The sequence below is a fragment of the Amphiprion ocellaris genome, chromosome 15 (assembly GCF_022539595.1).
Source record: "Amphiprion ocellaris isolate individual 3 ecotype Okinawa chromosome 15, ASM2253959v1, whole genome shotgun sequence".
In the NCBI taxonomy this organism is placed as follows: Eukaryota; Metazoa; Chordata; class Actinopteri; family Pomacentridae; genus Amphiprion; species Amphiprion ocellaris.
Window position 1 is genome coordinate 8217216 of NC_072780.1, and position 23000 is coordinate 8240215.

Genomic DNA, 23000 nt, shown 5'->3' on the forward strand with positions numbered 1-23000 from the left:
CTTTTCTTGTTAGGGAAACAATACACTGCATTTAATTAAGCATGCTTACCATTCTGATAATGAGCTTAAGGTAATCAGAGGTGTGATTGAAAAAGCCTATAAAAGCTTATAAAGGCGCAGATGAAGCTGGAAAATTGGAATCTGTGCTACGAATATGACCAATTCTCCCCAAAAACCAGGAGATCCTAAAAATAATGTTCCAAACATATTACAGTCAGCTGCTAGTGGCTTCTGGATTGCACAGAGGTGTGAAAGTCATCTGTCCTGTGCAAGAAGAAGAGCAGATTGATTTCTGTTCCCTTTATTACCCACTTTTTTTCTCTCTTTTTTGGTGCATCTTGTAATTGATATCATTGAAGACTGTTTTTTTTTTTATACCATATGCATTCATTTCCTGGCATTTTCAGCCCTGAGATGAACTCCAAGCCTCTGGGCTGTGAGTGCAGCAGTGACAAACAGCTTATCCTTTGTTGTGCAGGTGTCAGAGAGAGAGACCATCAGCCAATCAGCAGACAGTCCAGTGACTGACGTGGCAATCAGCAGCTCTCACAATGGTCCTCTCACCAGCGGTACAAGTAAGCCGACACAATTTAGCTCCGCATGCCTTTGTTTACCGTGTTAACTAGTTTAACTGCACAATATCGGCATTATTCACAGCTGCAGCATGTTTCTGCCGCCTTTTACGCTCATTAATTAAGTCACATGATAATGACATTTGCTTCGTAGCTGTTGTTATGCAACGTGTCAGCTTTAAACCTCTGCTGTTGTTTTCCTACAGGGCGTATCTATGTAATAATCTTCGTCATTTCTAAGTGTTACAGAGGAGTCTAAATACTAATTTCAGTGTTTGGAAAAGACAAATATGACTCATTACAGAATGACTATGATGTATGATGTCAGACCACGTGATGGTCCACCTCATCCCCACTTACACACAGAGACTGAAGCTCACAAAGCCTGTTGTGAGCAAAGCAAAGAAGTGGACTGGTGAGGCTGTGGAGGAGCTGCGCACATGCTTGGAGACAACTGACTGGGACGTGTTTAAAGGAGCCACAGTCAATCTGGACGAGTACACGGACACTGTGACCTCATACATCCACTTTTGTGAGGAGCGCATTCTGCCAACGCGCACCAGGGTGAGTTATGCCAATGACAAGCCGTGGTTCACACCCAGACTCAGACAGATTAGGAAGGAGAAAGAAGCAGCGTTCAGGAGCGGAGACAGAGACTGCTACAAGGAGGCTAAATACCGTTTTAGCAGGGAGCTGAGGAGAGCTAAGACTGTGTATTCAGAGAGACTCCAGCAGCAGTTCACTGCTAATGACTCTGCTTCTGTGTGGAGAGGACTGAGGCAGATCACCAACTACCGGCCTCAGGCTCCTAAAGGACAGGACGACAAAGCCCTTTGTCAGAAACTGTCCCAGCACTACGCCCGCTTTGACACCTCGTCAGCTGTGCCCAGCACCTCCCCTCCCCCCAGCACCTCCACTGCTGCCACTGTCACTTCATCAAAGGCAGTCCCCCCCACATCCCCCCATGCCTTTTCCCTCTGTAAGCAGGATGTGCACAGACAATTCAGCAGACTGAACCCGCGCAAGGCCCCAGGTCCTGATGGTGTTTCTCCCTCCACTCTGAGACACTGCGCGGAGGAGCTGGCTCCTGTCTTCACGGACATTTTTAACACCTCTCTGGCGTCATGCCACGTGCCGGCCTGCTTCAAATCTTCTACCATTGTCCCCGTCCCCAAGAAGCCACGGATCACAGGACTCAACGACTACAGACCTGTGGCGCTCACCTCTGTAGTCATGAAGTCCTTTGAGCGCCTGGTCCTGTCCCACCTCAAGACCATCACCACCCCTCTCCTGGACCCACTGCAGTTCGCCTACAGAGCCAACAGGTCTGTGGACGACGCAGTCAACCTGGCCCTCCACTCCATCCTGCAGCATCTGGACTCCCCAGGAACCTACGCCAGGATCCTGTTTGTGGACTTCAGCTCTGCTTTCAACACCATCCGCCCTGCTCTGCTCCAGGACAAGCTGTCCCAGCTCAACGTGCCCGACTCCCTCTGCAGGTGGATCATCGACTTCCTGACGGACCGTAGGCAACACGTGCGGCTGGGGAAGACTGTCTCGGACTCGGTGAGCATCAGCATCGGTTCCCCCCAGGGCTGTGTACTTTCCCCCCTGCTCTTCTCCCTGTACACCAACTGCTGCACCTCCAGCCACCAGTCTGTGAAGCTGCTGAAGTTCGCAGATGACACCACCCTCATCGGGCTCATCTCAGACGGTGATGAGTCCTTCTACAGGAGGGAGGTGGCCCGGCTGGTGTCCTGGTGCAGCCACAACAACCTGGACCTGAACGCCCAGAAGACAGTGGAGATGATCGTGGACTTTAGGAAAGTCACAGCCCCACCACCCCCCCTCACCCTCACTGACTCTCCCATCTCCACCGTGGACTCCTTCCGCTTCCTGGGCACCACCATCACCCGGGACCTCAAGTGGGAGCTGACCATCAGTTCCCTCCTCAAGAAGGCCCAGCAGAGGATGTTCTTCCTGCGGCAGCTGAGGAAACTCAAGCTGCCCACCAAGATGTTGGTGCAGTTCTACACGGCCATCATCGAGTCCATCCTCACCTCCTCCATCACTGTGTGGTACGCTGGAGCCACCATCAGGGACAGATTCAGACTGCAGCGCATTGTGCGCACTGCTGAGAAGGTGATCGGCTGCAGACTTCCATCTATGCAGGATCTGTACGTCTCGAGGACCCGGAGGCGTGCAGGTCGGATCATTGCCGACCCCTCTCACCCTGGACACAGACTGTTCACCCCCCTCCCCTCAGGCAGGAGACTAAGGTCCATCCGGACCAGAACCTCCCGCTACATGAACAGCTTCTTCCCCTCTGCCATCAGACTGATGAACACTAGATGACTCTACGTCACACACACGTGCCTATGTTCAGCAGCTCAGCACCGACTCATCAACAATTACCACTGTTTTTTGCACTACAATATTTGCACTACGTGGTGGCCCCCACCACCTGCTGCTACTGGTCACTTTATTCACTTAGTCACTTTTTTGTTGTACAGTGTACTTAGTTGTTAGTTTTTATTATAGTAGATGTTAGCTTTTATTATAGTATTTACTTTATCTTTATCTTTATTTTTATCTTTATTTTTATCTCTACTATTTGTTAAATGTTTAATGTAGCAGCATTGCACCGAGTCAAATTCCTCGTTTGTGAACCTCATGAACAATGGCAATAAAACTCATTCTGATTCTGATTCTGATTCTGATGTAAATGTTAAAAATACACCCTGCTTTAAGAAAACAACCCAGTGATATTCTTTTTTTTTCCGTCCCTCTCTCCAGTCCTCACAGACACACAGGACACCAGTCCCCAGTTATCAGAGGAGATGCTCTCCAGCCAATCAGAGCTCAGGTCCTCCAAGTGTCCTCAGGACCGCGAGCTTCCCAGCATCCCTCCCAACAACGCCCTCATCGGGGACGGACCCCCAGCCTCGGGGGACAGCACCTATGAGGTCAGTGTTTAAAAGTCACCTTTCAAGAGCAGAATGTTGTTTTTTTTTGCTTGATTTAAGTGGACGAGGAGATTAAAGCTCTGATTGGTGGGGTGAAAGTACAGTACAGCTAGAAAATGGAGTGTATTTCTGTTCTCCAGGTGGTGAAGGAGATGGCGGTGGCGTCCCGTGACGTCAGCGTCGAAGACTCTCTGTACGAGACGGTCAAAGAGCTCAAAGACCCCCCCGTGAAGCTCGGCCTCCCCAACGGTACCGTCCAGCTGAGCCCCGACGAACCTCCGCCTCACCTTCCCGCCCTCCTCAACGGCCACCTCAGCCCCTGCACACCTGAGCGAGGGCCCCTGTGCGCCGGGGTGGAGTACGCTTCAGTCGACCTGAACAAGAAGAGCCGCCACAGCGTCGACATGGAGGCCAAACGGCGCTCCGATAACGCCGCTGTTCCCACACACAAGCCCCTGGAGGAACCGGAGGAGGATTTACCTCCGCCGGTACCGGAGAAGGTTCTGGATGAAAACGACAACCAGCCAGTGGTGATGAATGGGCTGGTGGGGGCTGGGCTGCACAACGGAGAGGTGAGGACTGTGTGTGTGTGTGCGTGTGTGTGTGTGTGTGTGTGTGTGTGTGTGTGTGTGTGTGTGTGTGTGTGTGTGTGTGTGTGTGTGTGTGTTTTTTTGTCTCTCACCTGTAGATTATAGCAAAATTTGCATAATGAAGGTTCATTCCGTAATTTGATGGAACTGAGAGATGGAAAACTCATTTGACAGAGCTATGCAGGAGCAGACGCTGCAGAGGGAAATCATTTTTTACATTTAAATAAAAGAAGGATTTGAGTTAGGATTTTGAGCCAGCGCATGACCTTGGAAGCAGATAAGATTTTATTTTCAAATGGAGTTTTCTTAATCAAATGCATTGTTAGCATTTTAGATTCAAACAAACCTACGCAACATTTTTAAATAAGCTTATATTTCCATTTGACAACAAAAATCTGACAAAATCTCAGGTCATGATAGGCATCCTGTCTCTGATTATACTATCTACACCCCCATATAGCTGAGGTTGGTCATCTCCTCAGCAACACTGTGCAAAAGAGTCAACAGAACTGGCTTGAGAACAAAGAAAAAAAGCGAGATGTGTCTCACCACCACAATTATGGTCTGCTAAGCTGCTGCTTTAGGGAGAGTGGCAGACTGAAGGGAAGAAATTGGATGGTGAGAGAAATGGGTGTAAGAGGAAGGGAGGAGAGAAGACTGAAAATGGGAGCTGGAGAGAGTAATAGATGAAATAGAGATAGCGATAGAGAGATGATGGGAGATTGACTCAAAAAATGCTGAAAGAATCGCGAGGCACGAAGGGTGAGGAGGAAAGAGTCAAGAGTGAAAGGAAGTGAGATAGAGAGAGGAAGAAAGAAAAAAACAAACTCAGTGGCATACAAATGAAGGCATCTGTAGTACAGAGGAAGGTAGTGGAGAAAAAAGGGATGATAAGAAGCAGCATTATAGAGAGGTGAGAGGGTGAGATGTGGAGATGTATAGAAGAGGTGGAATAAGAGTTAAAGAAAAAGGAGGTGAAAAGAGAAGAAAAGCAGTTCAACGTCATGGACTGAACAGAGCTGCTGCTGCTGCTGCTCTCAGCATGCTGCCTTTCACATGCCAGGATCCATCAGAGGAACGCACACAAACCAACAAACACGCAGTAGCACACTCTCAGAGCTCGAAAAGAATTGCATCAGACAAAACATCACATTGTGACACAAAGCTGCATGAAGGGCCAGCTCTTCGTCTGTACGCTACTTTTTAAAGTTTTCACTGTGTTTGCTTTCATTTTCCAGCCGCATCACTTTTCCTCCTCCTGTTTCAAAGGGTGGTTAATTAGAACTTATCTTATTTTCACACCCACTCCTGGTGATGTTCTAAGGATGGCAGCCACACTGAAATATCCATATCTTCTGTAGTATCTCTGCACAGAACTGTGATCAGGCAGAGGAGTGTGTTCAGCTCCAGGCTGCTGTCTCTGACCTGCTCCACCAAAAGACTCAGGAACTCTTTTGTCCCCCTGGCCATCAGACTGTACAACTCATCACTGAGTGGCTGCAGTCATAATCACAGTAGAACCAATGTGATTGTAAAATGTCCATGCACCTTAGGTAGTTCGATAAAACTGTTTTCCTACTACCCGTCAAGTCACTTTAAATCACTCAGATACACTTTAAATCACCATGCCTTGAAATGTGTAAATACCATATATTGAATTTTAATTGCATTTAGTATCCTATAGATTTTAAAATTGGAAGCGTTTTTTATAGTATAGTATTGTACAGCAAGATTTTCAGAGTATATACTAACCTTTAATGTTACTAACCTGCCTTTTTGTTATTTTATGTTGTTGTATGTAAGCTGCTGAACACTGGAATTTCCCTTGGGATTAATAAAGTATCTATCTATCTATCTATCTATCTATCTATCTATCTATCTATCTATCTGTCTATCTGTCTATCTGTCTATCTAATTAGTCGCTGCAGTGGACGAAACTTAATGCAACAACTATTAGATGGACTGCAATGATATTAATTACAAGTATTTATTTCCCCCCACATGATGATGATTTGTAACAGCTTTAGTGATCCCTTCACCTTCCTTTAAAAATGTAATATCTGCAATACTTTAAGTTATGGTTAAATATGTGATAAACCTTATCACATTCTCATCTGCCTCTGTCATGCTATGTGTTGCCAATTGGTGAGTCTAACACACTAAATTACAATGGTGGCAGTGGTAAGCATTGTATCTAAATACCAGCATGTTAATGTTGTCATTGTAAGCATGTTAACATGCTGATGTTAGCACTTAGCTCACATTACTGCTGTGACTAAAAGCGTCACACAGCTGCTAGCTTGGTTGTAGATTCTATTTTTGACCGTTGTTCTGATCAGTAGTTTTAACCCAGATTTTGCGTAACTTATTTGAAAGAGAAGTGTCTGTTGTAAGTGTTCATCACATATGCAGACTAGCTTCCTGAATAAACTGAAACTTAACATACTTACTATAGTTTTGGGTACAGTTTACCATCAAATAAAATGGTTCGATCGCTTGTTTACAACCTGCTGCTTTCTTAGCCAGGTGGATTTTGTTGTGACAATGTTGCTACACTCCCACATCTCAACATCCAATTTAGTGACTACAGTGTTATGATAACTGACAAAAATGACAGCCCAAACTATGAAAATAAGACCACAAATATCCTGTAATGTGCTCTGTCCTCACGACTCGGTATATTAAAGGATATTTTATCTCCCATCTCTCTTTCTTCGTTGCTCTTCTCTGTGTTTTTAGTCGCATCTCTGTGTTCCTTTGTCTCTGGTGTTGCAGCCAATTAGTTAATCACTGCTTCCCATTTGGACAGCAGGCAAACGTAGCCTCATGTGACCCCCGTATCTGTGATGAAATCTTGATGTAGTGAGCTCCAATACATCTCCACAACGCTGGCAACACACACATCTTCAAAATGTACTCATTTATATAACCACCCACCTGCTAAATGTACGCACCCACATGTATCTTATTTCCCATCCCCCTCATATTACACAGATTCTATGATGTGTGTGTTTACATGTATTCTATTGCACACACTCACACACACACATACGCACACACCCCGGGGCTGATTTAAGGTTAACCGTGAATGTTCCCGGCTCCCTGCGGTTTACGCCCATGTATGAACAGGAGTCGTCTGCGATTTGTCTTGTCTGACAAAGTGTGTGTATGCATGAGAGTGTGTGTATGTGTGTGTGTGCGAGCACCAGCTGGCCACCATCAGTATGACAGTTAGTCTGGCTTCATGATGGATGATATGGGCTATTGAAACTCTCCCTCTGTCTCCGTCTCTTGCACGTACGCACAAATCATCTGTGCATACACTGAGGTGCCTGTATGTTAATGTCGGAGAGGAGTCCCCTCAGGTAGCGGCTCGCTAAATGCTGCTCGCACACACGCATTCTTTCGCATACACCAGCACTTTTCCACGTGTACACCCGGTTTGCCCCAGAAATACACACTCGCACGGCCTCCTGTGACCTTTTACTCACAGCTTCTCTGATCCTGTGCAGTCCAACAGTTATTGAACTGTCATAAACAGCAGTAACACTTGTTTGCAGTCATTTGCTTGCGCTGTCGCTCACGGGCTTTTCACATGCGAGGTGCAGGAAATGAATTTGACCCAGCCGGTGGGGCTGCTGGGATATACACCGGGGACACAGTGCAGGTAAACTGCAATATTCAGTGTGTCAGCAATGTTGAGCCGCCTGTCAATGAAGGCGATCGCTATTGTTAGATAAAGGATTTGCGTGTGGTTTAAGAAATAACTTGAGTTGGTGTTAAAGTAGTTAGTATAATTTGCACTCCTACAGTTTTCTGGAGTTGTTTATGCACTTGAGTGACCACATATGACCCCGGCAGTCTGAGCGGATATATTAATGCTGATTTATATGCACGCATGTCAACGTGCACGTCACCATAACTGACACATTGACACCTGAGTCGTCCATCTTCTGAGGCGACTGTAATCAGCTTACAGTCATACTTGCATGTCCTGTATGTCATTGCATCTCCTATATAAACACATTCCCATAATCCTCTCTCACATAAATACACGCAAGCACACTACGTCTTACTGTAACATGTTGAATTAATAATATCTCACATCTCAATCTGTATCTGCATGGACACTAACAAACATCACGTACTTTTATAGGTCTTTATATTCATTTAATATGCATAAATGGACTTTATAAGGCTCAGATTTACTGCTTATATGCATCAAAAGCAGTTTATATGCTGGGTTTATTTCAGACTGTGCTGCTAACTAAATTAAAATTCCACTTTAATTTGCACTAATGCTCGTGCCAAAGATAAAAGGGCTTCATATTAGATGAGCAAACATTGTGAGACACACTAAGAGGTGCAGTGACTGGGCCAAGTCACCTGCGTCCTTGTTTCATCCAAACACTCCTCGGGGGGCATTCCACCTAATTGGCTGGCTAATTAAAGTGAAATGAAAAAAGGCATCTGCTGCATTGCAAAGTGCACGCCGGATCTATAAAAGTAATCATGTCTCTAAACATGCGTTCGCCATAAAGTAATCATATTGATTTACACGCTTTGACAAAAAGCCAGAGAAACATGTATCTGGTTGGAGATAGCCTGACATATAGCTGCGGTGGACAGTTTGATGGATGATCTGTGCGTGCAGGTTTCCATTCAGTGTGTGAGAGTGCAGCCTGCATAGAGATGTGTCCTTAACTGGCACCAAGTGCTGTGGCTCAAAGTGAACAGCTACTGCTTTTTTGAAAAAATACATTAGCAGTAACCTTGGTGCCAACCGAGGACTGAATGTGCCTTCTTATCCTTGCTCCATGTCCAAAAAAAAATAACACAAAAAGCAATATTTTTCCATTTTCTGTTCCTTTTTTACATGATATAAACTATTTAGGCACTGCTGGCAGGGATATTGAGATTCTTGTTAGACTCCTGAGGTGTTTTGTACTGCTGTCAGATGTGCTTTGTTGATTAATGGCTCCCTCATCGATCATAAGGCGAAGTGGACAGAGGCTGTGCACAAAAGCATCACACTCTCAGTCACTGCCTATTGACTTCCACTCAATAATTTTTTTAATGAATGGGTGGTTATATAGAACATTAGTTTCCTACGTATCACGACCAAAACAGCAAATGCAGAGCGTGTTTTTCTCCCATGGCTGGGAATAGCTGTAGTTTAGAATTTCACCATCGATCAGTTACTGAGCGTTGTTTCACGCCGAGGCAGATTTTCAGCTGGTGTGTGTGTTTTTTGAGAAGTTGTCAATAAGTTGCCAGCATGTTTTAGTACTACAGCTCGATAAGAAAGCCAACCACATCTTAATTGCGTTCGCCCAAATTTGTTTGGAACAACTCTATCACAACATTTGCTTTCTATTTCTTTTACAGCTTGCTGCTTTTAATTCTAAGAGTTTTTTTTATTTTTATAAAGCTCTACAATTTACATTTTTACATGAAGATGCATCCACATTCTTAACAACCCTTTAAATGTTCTTCATAGCCACTTTCAGGTGGAGTAAGCGTTGACTTTGTGAGCCACAGAAGTGTTTTAAACCTCTGATTCTGCACTCAGTCTTTTCTTTCATGCACCACCTGCCATATCTGAATCTATCTTTTTGTTCTTTCCTCCTCCAGTTACACTCCCCTCTGTCTCCTGCACCGGGGTTCGACAACGATGTTCTGTCAGACAATGAGGTAAGTGTGTGTTAAACTCCCTTATTCCCCAAACTGCAGTTTCCAGTCCCGAGACAGCAGCACTTTGCAACTGCTCCGAGCATCAGAAAGATAAAAACAAAACAGAGACAATAGAAAGTGGTAAAATATTTGTACACCATGAGAGAAAATGTGCTAAGAGGGAAAAACTAAGCAGGGATCTGTGGGATATGAAAGCATCAGTGTCTTGACAGTTCACATTCTTTTTGGTCTGATAAATTAAATTATGTTAATAACAACTCCAGACAATTGATGTGAACTTGAGATCAACCAATATGGGGGTCGATACTGATGCCAATGTTGCTAATCAAGAAATCCCGATAAACGACATTTGGAGCCGGTACACATTAAATGTAAGAACTGAATATGTAAAATAAGAATTAGAAGTGATTAAACTAGGATGCTCCCTTTTGTTTATGTCAGATCGACTGAGACTGATCAGTTTATCTCCTGCAGGTCTGTCTGCTTCTCTTCTCTATTTTCATAATCTTTTTCTGGTCTATCACTTTTATTGCCCACTAAGGTCCACATCTTACAGCATTATTAACAAGAAAAGCACTCAGAGAGCACAGTACTCCACCAAGGCTGTTCATTCCTCCATATGGTATTGTCAGAAATGCAGCATATTTTTGTAGAAATGCAACAAATGCACCTAGAATATATATGCACCATTTAATATAGATGTACCCATAAACAAATGACCTTGCGCTGAGCACAGGCGTGTGTTATGCATGTGTACGTTATGTACAGATACTGAATCACGTGACCTAAATGTGAAGCAGAGGGCAAGAATTGATGGGACTCGGAAACACCCCCACAATTTAATCAATTATTCCTTGTATCATTTCTGATAAGTTTGAAGGTGGATTAGGATCGCAATTATGTGATCGTCAGCAGGCAGCTGACGTAGCGTTCACTTGTTTTCATAGTTACAGTGACGCCGTGACGCTATCTCGCAATGGAAATCCTTAACAAATCCGTGGATCCAGGCTATAAGCCGCATCTCTGCCAAAATCTAATGAGGTGGCTCTTGTGTCATTTCTGACATTCCCTGAAAATTTCATCCAAATCTGTTAGTCTGTTTTTGAGTGATGTTGTGCACAGACAAACGTACGCCAATCATCACATAACTGCTGCGTAACTTGGAGGAGTAATGATTGTTGTCCAGACTCTGTTTCAAGGTAATCTTGGGCTGCTTAAGTTAGCCACTAGCAGTTAGCAAAGCCTTAGCCACTGTGAGAGGAGCTAATTTCATGGTTTGTGGCAACGACTTGTGCAGTTTTTGCGCTCTCTGCTTGAGAGACTTTTCTGACTCCACAGAGTGACAACAGACAGAGAGAGGCGGCTGCATTAGAGCTGAAGTAGTGCATTTAATTTATCAATAATCAGCCAATAGAAATACAGATGCCGATAATAAGAAAAAATGCCAAATATGGCCAAGACAATTAGCCAGGCTGATAATCGGTCTATCCTATTATGAACAATTTTGTGAATTTTTGTCTCTTCTCTGTCTTACAGTCGGCAGTGTACTCTACAGTCAACAAAACAAACTGTGATGATGCTGTTAATGAGGAAGACAAAGAGCACGACTACAGCAGCATCGCGGAGATCAAAGGTCTGGTCCCGGCCTCCTCCTCCAGCGACCTCTACGCTACAGTCCGAGACATCTACACCCAACCCGACGAGTCCCAGTCAGGCGGGGAAGACCCCATCCTGGACAGCACAGATCCCGGCTACGAAACCATCCGCATCCCAAAGACTAGCAGCTCGGATGACGACCACAGGGCGGGTCCGGGGGCCGAGGGCTCAGACGTTGCCAAAGCAGAGCCTGATTACGAGAGCGTTGGAGAGTTGGGTCTGAGCCGGGAAACCTCCCGCCTTTGAGTTTTTCATCATCTACACCTGTGGCAACGCTTCCCCGGCCAGTGCATCTTACAGGCATCACTGTAGTGCTTTAAACTTGCTCTCAAGCATGCTTTTGGCGCATGACTTGAGGGAAAAAACAGTAGAAAATGGCACACCAGAGCATCCATCATCAATGCATGAGCGTCCTCATTACAGCCTGGGTACGGTTTATCATATCTGATTAATTTATCAAACAAGGTGAATGTCATTGGTACTGGTAGGCCATAACAACACTTGATTGAAAAAAAAAATCTAATAAATGAATTGTCAAAATAAATATCAAATCTCAAAACTCCATTTTAAAGGTTAGCTGAGGACGCGATCAATGCCTGTCATTTAAAAAAACAAACACATACCAAGAATTCAGTGCCATATGCTCATGCATTTCATGCACTTACTGTACATGTGAAGGTAATATTATTTATACGTCCCCTCTGCAGCTGCTAGTCTCTCCAGCTTTTTCCAGGTGACTCAGTGTTATGTTTTATTGAGGTGTCAGATGATGTATTTCGAGGCCGTTCCTTGTCAGGGTTGGCAGCACCTCCACTGTGCATTCTCTGCTAGAAATTCCTGTGAAAAGTGTTCTTGGCACGAAAAGAAAAAAGCCAATCTGATCTGTGCTTAGCAGAAACAAAGGTAGCATTTGATAGATAAAACAAACAGACTGCTGCATACATGTCCTTTTGCAAATGTATGGGCTTTAACATGTTACAGGGTCAAACTATTCATCTGCAGATTTGCATTATGGAAGCATTTTTCGAGGTTTTACAGTCCATGTCAATGATTTTTGTGAAATTCATATTTATTTGAAGATGCATATTGTTATGTAATTGTGAAATGTTGCAGAGTGTGTTTGTGAGAGAAACGTAACTAGGCTTTTATAGAAGTTTCTAGTGGTTTTATTGAGATGAAATGAAAATGAGTTGTGAGGATAACAGCAATTAGGTACGCTTCCCCTTTGACTATTTAAAGAATTCCCTGTTTAAAAAAAGAAGGTTGTTTTTGTCATTTTGCACACAGGTCGAAACCAATTCAGACTTACAACGTGATAAAATGACATGATAAATTTGTAGTATTGTATATTTTTGGTTACCATGTTTTTGTTGAGTCTAACCTTGGTACAGTCTTCATCTGGCATTAAAGCACAGTGTTTAATATGACGGTACTGCATTTATACACAGGTTATGAAAAGCATCATTACAAGCCAGTTACATTTATGCACAATTTGAACATCTTATGCTTTTTAGAAGAGAAAAAAAAAACATATCTGTCTGTTTGTAGCTTGTACTGACGACATGCCAACCAAGGCCTGTATATAGTTAGAGCACTATTTTAACCAGTTGTTACTCAGTGGAAATTTTATGTATTTGTACAAATGTCCAGAGTGGTATAATTTTAAAAGAGCACTGATGTATGTATGATTTGCTTTAAGGGAAACCCAGTGTGTCCAATGTTTTTTTTTTTTTTTTTAAATTTCATTTCAGTTCTGACAAGTAGTAACCAAGCAGATGTCAGACATATGGTACAACTCTTTTGGTACATAGCATTTGAAGAACAGTGTGGTACTTTTATTAAAAAAAATATATACGTCTGAATACTGTTGATTGATTTTCCAATTGAATAGGGCCTGTGCTTTTGTGCTGTAAATATATTTTTCATTGCTACAGTATGTACTTCCTCCCTCATTCGCCAAAAAAATTGGTGTCATCTATTTCCACCCACGTCAAAAATATTACAGCTTTACAGTATCTCAAGCCTTAGTTCATGTTTTATTAGACATGCTGGAGCTTGTTGCAGACAAACACAGCCAGTCCGCTCTGACTGGTAGTGGATTCATAAATGATAGACATTTGAAATGCTGTTGTATCTCTCAGCATTGCTACACTGAAAGAGGATTTTAAATGAAATCTCTGTGTTTTAGATGAGGGGAGAAAACAATTCTGGCTCATTTCTGCAAAGAGTTAATTATCAATGTTCATTTAAAAAAAATTGCCAAAAGAACATGAGCATTTGAATGCATTGTCAAGTGACACAACTGCATATCAGTGTGGTACCATCAGATACATATAATAGTGTTCACAGAGTGCTATAAATGACCTCTAAGGAAATGATCTGCCAAACGGGGATGTTTTAGTGCCAAATCTAATCAGGACAACACACACGGACACAGTTAATAGATACTTAGCTAAAATCACTTATTCTCTCTAGCTGTCCATGTCGGTCATATAAACACACACACACACACACACATTCCTCTCAAGGGAATGGGGGTGTGGTAGGGGTCCGGAGAAGCTCCCTCGCTGCTCAGCTCCTCCCCTAATGAGACCATTTGTTCCCTGTAACAACCAGCAGACGACTCGATGGTGACACCCGCCTTTGATCAAAGGGCAAAGCCTGTTTTGGCAGTTATGGCCACATCTGTCACTCCACTCTGTCCGGTTTCCATTCTCTGCATGTAAATATTTTATGACATGAATTGTTCTATTAAAATATAAATATAATAAATTGTATCATTTTGTCCTTTTTATTCACGGGGGCGCTGTCTTATAGAAGGATTGTATGCCGTGTAGGATTTTTCTAAAAACATTACATTTGACATTAATTAGGTCATTTGTTACTGCGATAACATTCTTTGGTATATTTTCTCTGCCACACTTGGTGATGATTACGATGAATGAATTAGGCTCCTGGTAAACTTGATTTATCAAAGCGCTGTGAACTTTCGAATCAAAAGAGAGACATTTATCACTTCTCTTTGCGTTTCTTTGCGAGCGGGAACTTGTGATATGCTGTGAGATCGCACTTGATGTTTCTTTTTTAGAACAGGGTGACACGAGATTGTCACCTGACTGTGTCTACTCATATATAGTATATGCATATATTATATATGCACAATACAGCGTGGACATCCGCGTTTACGATACAGCGCGGACATCCGCGCCGCATCGTGCATATACTATATATGCACGATACAGCGCGGATGTCCATGCGTGTTCCGCGCTCCACTCGGACGGTGATTTCTGTTGCATTGCGCGCTCACTTCCGCTTTTGATGACGTATCGTGCTCAGGCGATCCGTCGACGCGTCGTTTGTGGCAGCCCTAATTAAAAGCAGCCAAAGCAGGAGGAATAGCTGCAAAAATCTGGAGACTGTGTAAACTACTTTTTCTCGCCTTTACCCTCACCCCAACCAGTCAAGGCAGATGTCTGCCCTCCCTGAGCCTGGTTCTGCAGGAAGTTTTTTTCTTCCCAGTCACCAAAGCTTGTTAAAAAATATTTTTTGCATTTGTTGGGATCCTCTCCATTGCATAATATTGAAAGATGTCCACCTTGTTACACGAAGACGCACTGAGATGTTGTGAACTGCCGGTACCTAAATAAAACTGAATAAAGCTCTGACATTCAAAACCTGTTGTGTGTTTACATTCACAAAAACAGACCACAGCAGCCCATTTGATTTAGAAGACATTAGAGGTCCCATGGCACCTGAAAAGTAGGCTACACTCTGGTAGAACTGGGTTACAGTATAAAGCTTTCTGTGTGGCGGAAGTTTAGCTTTCTGGAGCCTAAATTTCCCCCCCTTTGCCTCTCTTTCCCGCCGCTACACTCCCTCCCCTCTGGCTTCCTATCCATCCTTGCGTCATTGTTTTGAATGGAGCATCTTCCCGAGTTGCATTACCTTCTGTCGGAGGAGAAGGGGATCGGTGGGGGCTTGTGGAGGCGTGTGCTGCGCCGTCCAATTGCAGCCCGCCCTGGCCGCCGGACCGCACATGTTTACAGGCAGCATTCCGCCGGTAGAGGCTCTGCTCGGTGGGAGCTGGAAACGGACTGGAGGTCTCAGGAACCGGAGCTGGAGTCACATAACTGTTGTATTTTGCACCATTTTCACCTCCTATGTTGGAGTTTCGACGTTCAGGACCGACCAGAGTGACATAATTCGACGCACTTTTTTCCCTTCTTCCCCGTCCGAGCCGTTTGTCCGCCGGACAGCCGCCATTTTGTTTAATCGTGTACAAATGTCACTTCGGTTCCGGGACGAAGCGATTAGTCCGCGTTTTCCGGCCGCCCCAGCAGCTCGCAGCTCGCAGTGGGGAAAACAAACGGGTTGAACGGAGGAAGATTGGTAGCCGGTTGGATGTGGAGGTTGTTTAGCGGCGAATGAATCGCTTTCGTGTCGCGGGCTGTCGTCGGGTGCTGATTCAAAGTTGTCCCCCAGCTTTCGGTGCTTCTCGGTGCGACTGTACGGGACGCGGCTTGGAGTTTTCTCCCTCCGAGTATGTTGCCGCTTTCTAACATTTTGTCAGGGCTGTTGGAGCGCGTAGTCTACCCGCTGCGGTTTTGTGTTTTTCTCGACGTTGTTTACCGGTTATAATTCGACGTTTAATGATTTAAATCCACCGGGTCGCCGGCTCTGAACACAGCGAGACACTTTTTCGACATGCATACGAGGCGTCTGGTGAAGCGCTCGATCCTCGGCAGCCGCGTTTATGCGCCGAGTCCGACCGGGGACGGTGCCCCGGTGACAGGAGTGGTCCAGGCTGTCAAGCAGGAAAACAGAGACGTTTCGGCTGCTGGAGCCCGGAGAAGCGTCTACACCGTGCTCATGCAAGACGGCAGCCTCAAGGAGTTCTCCGAGGAGGAGATAGCCGCGGGGTTCAACCACACCGCCGCCAAGGGACCGCTCAAGTCCAGCCTGAAGGTGGGTAGCGGGGAAGGGCCCCGGCCGGCAGGCAGCGCTTCACTGTTTTTGTTGTGCGGTGTTTTGCAGCGTTTAACCGCTTCCTGCACGGAGCGGATTTAACGGTGTCACCGCCGCCGCTGCTGCCGCCGCCGCTGATGGCAAATTTAACCACCGGGGACAAACCCTGCATCATTCAGAATAGCTGCAACGCCGATTTGTGTGCATATTGCATCAAATTACGGACTGTCATGACATTTGGCGACATGAGAGATATGGGACAAAGGGCTTGATAGGGCCTGCGCAATGTTTATGTGGGCTAGTGGGTGGGTAAGATGAGGCAAACAAACACGCTCTGACTGCAGCGTTTTGGGCTGATGTAAAGAGCTGGGTCGTTTTTTTTTGTGCACAACATTTGTACTTATATATCACATTAATTGTGTGCATGCTGCCTTTAATTGCACATTTACACTCAAAAAATCTATTATATTTGGGGAGATTTTTTCATTCATAGATGATGCAGCTTGTCTCCCAAATTGCATATTGAATGTGAGCGTTCTGCACAAGGCTGTTATTGTTTAAAAGCATTCATAAATAGATCATGTGGGATTCCTGCGGCTTTGGAGGGAAAATACTAAGTTTTGATGTTTACATTTGTAGTCCGGACAAGCAATGACCTAATTGCCTTCAAATCCAAACTGAATGCTTTGCTGTCACATGGCCTCACATAAAGATTGTGTGGGGAAGAGAAGCCAATCCAGCTTCTTGGATGAAAGCACTGTTTCTGGAATAAGAGGAAGTGTGTGTGTGGTGTGTTGCGTTCCTTCCTTTTTATAGTGAGGGAGTGACTGAGGAATGCATGTGATGGAACAACAGCTTTTTATGTTCACATTTTGATTCATATGCCTCCTTGCGTTCATCTGTGTTTTGATGCTGGTGCTGAAGTAACTCACAGCTGCAGTCTTTAATCTTAATTTTCAGAACTGAAATGATTGCTTCCACATTCTGGATCACTCACGTTTCCTGCAGCAGCAACCCTCAAAATTTTATTCGTCCGTGTGAAATGCTTGTAAATCGTAAATGAAGTTGTAAACTGTTACTTGAAACATTACACACGCATGTCAAGCCTTACAGCCGAGCACGACAGCTCTGCATGGAGAAGTGTCAGATCTGTGAGCAGTGGGAAATGCAACGTAAACTTGGCTTCTCTTGTTTTGCATTTGAACATTGGTGTATACAGTGCTGCACTCACAAAAGCTGTTGCACAATACAGTCACCGGTGCAGGCTGGAGTAGTGCAGCTGAGGCTGAGAGTGTAGTCCTGTCAGCACAATGGTCAAGTCTCTTTCAGCACGACTCAATTCCCACTGAGGTCGAAAATAAGCCATAAAATGAGGAGGAGGGGTCTGCGCTCTCTGTGTCTGTCTCTCTCTCTGTGTGTGTGTGTGTGGATTCACATGTGCATCTGTGTTGCTTTTTGTGTGCGTGAGGGCGGAATAAAACACGGATGTGATTTTCCTCTAATGTGTATTTATACATTTAATGAGTGAGATCTGACTACTTAAAGTTTTGGAGCAGGGGTTGTTTGTGAGAGCATTTGTGCAGCAGCAGCTGTGCATCCAACAAAGTGGGCACCCCCAGGTTGGCAACGGGTGGCATGCTCCAAAGAATCTGGATGCTTGGCTCTGTGCCCGGTATGGCAAACCAATGCCCCCTGTTCTGGAGTGGAGGGGGGTGGGAGGGGAGGGATGCCACTTGTTGGTTTGTGCGAGTGTGTGTTGCGTGAGCGAAGTTACAGCGATTTGTCGCTCGGTAATAAAGAGGCGTCGCTTGTTTTTGTTGTGCCGGAGCTTTTGGTGTCTTTCGCTGTTGCTCGTGTTGATCGTACGCCAACGTGGGAGTCAATGAAGCAAGCTTGTTGACAGAAGCTGAGTGACTCTTTGTTCTGAAGCGGTGATCCCAGGCAGGCCAGTGCTGGCTGTCCTCATTGGTTGGCTGAGCAACATCAGCATGAAGCACAGCGATCACAGGGTCAAGTCTGGATGCTGGCGCCCCTCTGGAAATATATGAGTAATCGTAAAGGAGGTGTATGTGTTTATATATGTGTTGTGCCTGTTATTTGCACACAAACACAAGTTAAACAAAAAATTAATACATTTTTCTTAATATTATGCAAGTGTGAGTGTTCTTCTCAGGTGTTTGCATTTAATTGGCAAAATAACTCATATCATTTGTCATATAGTCCGCTATTGCCCCAGAAAGCATTAGGGTTGAAGTGTTTGGGTAAAATTATGACTTTTTGGATAATATTAATATTGTGAATGCCAGTTGAATTGCAGTTTTTTATGGAGTTACTTCCAGGTGTACATTTGTGAACAATATTTTTCTGATACCAAACATAATCACAAATTTATCTCAACATTTAAAAGTCTGAATAGAATAATGCAGTTGTCCCTTGTTGAGGCCATGCAAATGTGTTTTTTTCAGTCTCTAAACCAAGTGTGTCAAACTCTTAAATAAGATAAACGACATGAAACAAAACTCCCACCTTAATGACAGAAACTTCAAAGTGCCTTTTTGTTTATTTTTGTGACAAAACAATGGACAAACGAGACAAAAACATTACAGAAGCGAGAAACAAAACGACAAATAGACAAACAACTCAAGTGAAACAAACGTAAAACGACACAAACAGTACACAAAATAATGAATAAAGTGAAACACAAAATGACAAAAATGAGACAGAAAACACAAGTGAGGCAAAAAGGAAGTGAACATGAGACAAATGACAAAAGTCAGACAAATTATTACAAAAATGAGACACATAGTGACAAAAGAATAATGAGCAATCTAGTATTTTACTTTATGATCAAAACAACTTGTCATGGTCTAGAAATTATTTAAAATTTCTAGTTTTACAAATTTACAATTTTCAGTTAATGTCTTCTCTGTAATTTTTACACTTTACAAAGTTGTTACCCAGGTTGGACTGGACCCCCTGGAGGGCCAGATTTGGTCTGCGGGCCGCAGGTTCGACACCCCTGGTCTAAACTCTCCAGTTGCTCAGTAATATTCAAGTACAATCATGAATTGTTAAGTTTCAGGCTGTTTGAGTAGCACATTGAGTCAAGCAAGATTGTAGAGCTTACGATTTGAAAATAGCAATTTTAAACTTTGATTTCAGTATAAACCAAGAAATTCAGAGATGAAGATATATGGTAAATTAAAAAATTGAATGTTAAATGCAGCATGAGATCATCAATGAATCATTAACTTTCCTAATCAGAATCATTAATAGCAGATGTGCTGATGCAGTTGTTTTTCCCAACAACAAAGAACCACATGAGTAAAAAGACACGGTTGAGATTTTATGACATTTTTTATTATGACCTTTCACCTGTAAAAGTCTAAGAATCTTTAAACGTCACAGGCTGCTGCCCAGTGAGTGGGTTATAAGCTTGTGTGTTTTAGAGTGGGAGAGAGAAGCAGAATGAGAGATAAAGAAATGACGAACACAGAATATTTGTTCTGTGTGCAGGCACATCAGCTTTGACATATGCAACTCACATTTCACCAGCGATTTGGCATGATTCACAATTTCCTGCCTCCGTGAAATGCCATAATTCATAATCCTGGTGAAAGGAAGGACTTGCTCATGGGTTTTATCCGAAGAGTACACTTGTCGTACACACAGCACCTAATCTTCCACGAGCCGGTGTAATCCATCTTGTTGTTTTACTCAAGTCTGTGTTTTCACAGGGCATTTTGTGCACCACTGAGCGTTCACGCGGCCAGCCTCTGTCATGAGCGATACTCGATACTAATTTCTCATGTTTTTTTTTTTTTTTAACCTCATTAATCAAAGTAAATTGTTCTCATAGCGCGTGTATGTGTGTGCACGTGTGAGTGATTGACTACGGTGTTTTCCACAGTCAAGACTAATCGTGTTACAGCACTTTAAGAAAAAGATCTAGATCACACACATACACAAAGACACACACACACACTGGCCTGAATGTCGTTCTCCTCAACACTCCACTGGTGTGGGCAGCTGCCTGTGTCACTCTGCTTGTGTTCTGGCCTTTTCTCAATGTGTTTCTAAGAGCCTGATGGCTTCAGTTACATACACGGATGTCTGTTACCCCTTTTTCGCCAAGGAGAACAAGGTGCTAGTTCAGTGGTGATGCTTAGTTGGTTCACACCTCACACCTCCTAAGAACCGATTTGCTTTTCCATTGGCAAAAATTGTCATGAGACATTAACAGTTTTTTGTTGTGACTTACCCACCACTGTTGTTAGCGTTTCAATAAACAGTTTGAGGTGAGGAAATCACTATTGCATGCTTCTACTTAAATGCCCTACTTCCATGATTTAATATTGCTATAGCATGAACTTTTTACATTTTACATAAATTTCACCGTTGAAGTGAATAACTTTTTGTAAGTAGTGTATGTAGACACGTCATGTAAGCACACTTCAATAATATGGTTGAAAAGCACAACATATTGTCTGTCAAAATGTGTGTACATAGAAATGTACACTGATCACTGAATAAAATCTCTGTAGATTATAGACAAAACATGCGTCTCTCATCACAAATTTCTTTTTATTCACCCAAAGTGCAAGTGTAAAAATACAAAACAAGTTAACTTAAATGACTAAAAAGCAAAAGAATTTACAAAAAAAATATTTTTTTTCTAGAAAAGGGCAAAAGTAGTGGATAATGCAGTTTATTTCTGAAACAGTCGCTCCAGCACCGACACCATGCGTCCCATCAGTCCAACCAAGGTGTTTGAATCTTCATCCGTCCTCTGGATGTTCTGGAGCATGACAGTGGCCAGCTCTGTTCCATGAACCATTCCTCTGACCTCTCCTCCTCCTCCTGCATGAAAGCACCAAAAAAAGTATTAGTTGTCAGTAATTGTTTTCTATTTTGATGGACACAGTCAACTTAAAGTAAATGTGTTTTATGATTTTAGGATGGGCCAAAAGATAACATATTGATCATGCTGATGTTTGCATAGTCTGAACAAATCTTACCTGATTTGGTCTGTTGAGAGGAGGAGCTGCAGGATGGGACCAGCGAGCTGCAGAGTAGTGGTCCTGGCAAGTGGAGCCGGTGCTTAGTAGAACTGGTGCTATGTCAGGCTCTGGCTCCGGATTGGCACTGGAACCAGCACGGTGGAAAAGGGGTATGTGTGTGTTGGTGTGTGCGTAGGTGTGTGCAGGTATTCATGTGCAGCAGGACGTTATTCGTTACTGTTGTGTAAGAGAATAGAGGATTTTTTCCCCCCTAACATTCCTATACAGGTAGGCGTTTTAAAAGTGTTGAGATTGGACCAGTGCCATTCCTATGTGATTGTCTGTGTCAGTGTGTTGCAGGACTGTATTATCTCTGCAGTCTTACTCTGTGAAGTATGTGTGTGTGTGTTTGTGTGTTGTTGCATGTGTCTTTAAGGGTGTGTGCACGTTTTGTGATTTTACTCCTTTGCCAGAACAGTTCCCCTAAATGCCTGAAATACTCAGACAAAGAGAGCCATTGGTGCTGATTACCTGATGTGGACAACTGTGTCTTGAACTTCAATCAGTTTTATCTTTGCTGTTAGAAACATGGTGCCGAAAATTCTGGCTTATGTCAAACTCAAACACTGGATTATTCTGTGTGCTTACAGTTACATGTAAGTTTAGTTCATGCAATCTTTCTTACAGTAATGTGACCAAAAACAAACAAAAAAATTTAAATGGTCCTTTATTGTGTTGCTGTTATGCTACATTATTAATCTACTGTGTGCTTTCAGTTGTGTTCGACATTAGGCTTGAAGTATTCATGTGTTGTCCAGCTGAATCTGTGGCCGGAGGAGTTTTTTTTCTTTCTTTTTAAACACAAACTGGTATACGGTTGCAGTGGAATCAGAAAAATTGATTTATTAATTGCCTATGGTATGCTTTTCAAAAGTACTTGCAAATGCATTTCCTTCCTGATGCAGACCCACGGGAGATTTTTGTGAATATTTTAAATTGCGCAATATTTACATCCGTGTTAGAAAACTTTTAGTCTTCTGCTTTCTTGCCTTACAGCACATGATTGGCGATAGTAATCCTTTTCAAAATATGAACTTTTTAATGAAGTTTTTTAAATGCATATATTTTTATCTAAAGGCTAAAAGCCACACTGAAGCTGTGCATTATATCACAGATGGCTACTTTAAAGTAAAATAAAAGTTTGATTTTAATTTTTGCTCATGAGAAGGCATTTCTTTTTATATGGAAACCTCATACCTCCAAAATGTCTACAGGAGCTAAAAAAAACACAGCTTTACTTGGAACTGACTGCTGTGTATTTTGGAATTTATCCGGTCTGTTTTGCAAAGACCTTTTTAGTCACAAGAGTCTGGAAATTTTCTTAAACCATATTGGACCATGTACTCCTTCATTTCAAATGTAAGCATTAGAATCTTCAAATTTAGGTTACAAGTCAGGGTTTTCCCAAGGTTTTCAGAAAGCAGATTTGCTGTCTCGATTGAGGGTGGTGATGGTTGGGATGTTTGAAGCTTAAATAAGAACATTTTATAATACGTC

The 23000-nt window shown here is 43.3% G+C and overlaps 2 protein-coding genes across 7 annotated transcripts in view; both read left to right on the forward strand.

Moving 5' to 3' along the window:
* Positions 1-14255, forward strand: part of pag1 (phosphoprotein membrane anchor with glycosphingolipid microdomains 1) — a 60474-nt gene extending 46219 nt beyond the window's left edge. For all 5 annotated transcript variants that reach the window (XM_055017933.1, XM_055017935.1, XM_023268790.3 and 2 more), the window contains 5 exons: positions 479-575; positions 3369-3538; positions 3679-4110; positions 9763-9822; positions 11359-14255. In XM_055017933.1, the coding sequence (XP_054873908.1) occupies positions 479-575; positions 3369-3538; positions 3679-4110; positions 9763-9822; positions 11359-11724 (1125 nt within the window). In that variant the 3' untranslated portion in view covers positions 11725-14255. The remainder of the gene's footprint in view (positions 1-478; positions 576-3368; positions 3539-3678; positions 4111-9762; positions 9823-11358) is intronic.
* A 1295-nt stretch (positions 14256-15550) lies between these two features.
* The window catches only part of znf704 (zinc finger protein 704), a 56743-nt gene continuing 49293 nt past the window's right edge, over positions 15551-23000 (forward strand). The window contains exon 1 of one of the 2 annotated variants that reach the window (XM_023268764.3): positions 15551-16443. In XM_023268764.3, the coding sequence (XP_023124532.1) occupies positions 16183-16443 (261 nt within the window). In that variant the 5' untranslated portion in view covers positions 15551-16182. The remainder of the gene's footprint in view (positions 16444-23000) is intronic. The other variant, XM_023268763.3, reaches the window with a different exon arrangement.